Source organism: Merops nubicus, unplaced genomic scaffold, assembly GCF_000691845.1.
Source record: "Merops nubicus isolate BGI_N331 unplaced genomic scaffold, ASM69184v1 scaffold7308, whole genome shotgun sequence".
Lineage (NCBI taxonomy): Eukaryota > Metazoa > Chordata > Aves > Coraciiformes > Meropidae > Merops > Merops nubicus.
The window spans coordinates 8388-9727 of NW_008625061.1; the positions used below are offsets into that span (position 1 = coordinate 8388).

Consider the following 1340-nt stretch of genomic DNA (forward strand, 5'->3'; position numbering starts at 1 on the left):
GGGACAGGACAAGAGGAAATGGCCTCAAGTTGCCCCAGGGGAGGTTGAGGTTGTCCCTGAGGAACAATTTCTTGCCCTGGAGGGTTGCCCAGGGCTGTGCCAGGCTGCCCAGGGCAGGGGTGGAGTCCCCACCCCTGGAGGGGTTTCCAAGCTGTGGAGATGTGGGGTGAGGGACACGGGGCAGTGGGGACCTGGCAGTGCTGGGGGAACGGTTGGACTTGATCTTAAAGGTCTCTTCAACCCAAAATGATTCCATGGCAAAGCTGAGATGCCATGGAGGGTTGGGTAGAGCACAAGCCATTGCCAGCTGAGCTTTCATCCTGCCAGTGTCTGCACCTTCCAGGTCCTCCCATGGCTCTGGTGGTCACTGCAATGACCAGCACCTCACTGAGGTCCTTCTGCAGGACAGGATTGAGGATTTGGGTGGGGGACACAGCAAGGAAGGTCCTCGTGGAGGTGTGATGAGCTGGGGGGACACAAGGCTCCACCAGCCAGCCTGGTGGGGCTGAACATTGGAGGCCTAACCCATGTGTCAGGGTTCCTGATGCCAGAGGGCCTTTCGATAGGAGGTGCCAAGCCCAATCTTCATCTTCAGGCCACCGAAGAGGAGGCAGGTTTGTTGTGAAACCCAAACCTGTCTGGCAGGTGCCTTGTGCTCCACGAGGAGCTCACACCACAGAGGATTGCTTCATGACTTCTGTTTTTGGGCACAGCACAGCCAGGGTCACCTGTTTTGGGGCTGGGCTGGGCCCTGTTGGGTTTCTCTGCATCTTCTGGTGGGTCTACCTGGTTGGGTTTGCTCTGGAGAGTCTAATAAACCTTCTCTAGATCTACAGAAGCTGCTGCCTTCTCCATGATGGCTCCAAAAAGGAAGCCAAGGTGCTCAGCTCTTCAACCTCTTCCCATGGACCACCTTGGGACCAGGTGCCCTTGGACAGGTCACTTCTGCTGGAATCTAGGCCCAAGCAATCCAGATGACCCCAGATGTGGGTTGTGGGGTGTCCTCCTTTGTGGTGGCACTTCAGAACTCGCTTCAGAAAGGCAGGATGGGTGGTTTTTGTCCTGAAAACCACCTTCTCCCTGCTTCACCTTGGTGTTGAGGGTGGTGCTTTGAGGTTCTTCCATCTTCCCCCCTTCACCCTCAAAGAGAAAAATGCAAAATGAAATGGAAATCAAAAATCCTGTGCCCAAATCAACCTGCTTCTGCTGACGACAGCTCTGCTCTGGGGGAAACCTGATAAAATGAAATTAAAGAGGATAAAAAAAGTGGCTCTTCAACCCCACATCCCTGCTGGGCTTTCCTCCACCCCTCCCCTAAAGAGTCCTTTGTCCTGGGAGAA

At 54.8% G+C, this 1340-nt stretch overlaps 1 protein-coding gene across 1 annotated transcript in view; it reads right to left on the minus strand.

Annotated features, from left to right (window-relative positions):
- LOC103777979 (cytosolic 5'-nucleotidase 1B-like) overlaps positions 1-1125 on the minus strand; it is a gene marked incomplete at its 3' end in the record, with an annotated part of 3664 nt that extends 2539 nt beyond the window's left edge. Inside the window, 2 exon segments of the mRNA XM_008945547.1 lie at positions 337-402; positions 1085-1125. Of these exon segments, the coding sequence (XP_008943795.1) occupies positions 337-402; positions 1085-1125 (107 nt within the window).
- Positions 1126-1340: the final 215 nt, after the last annotated feature.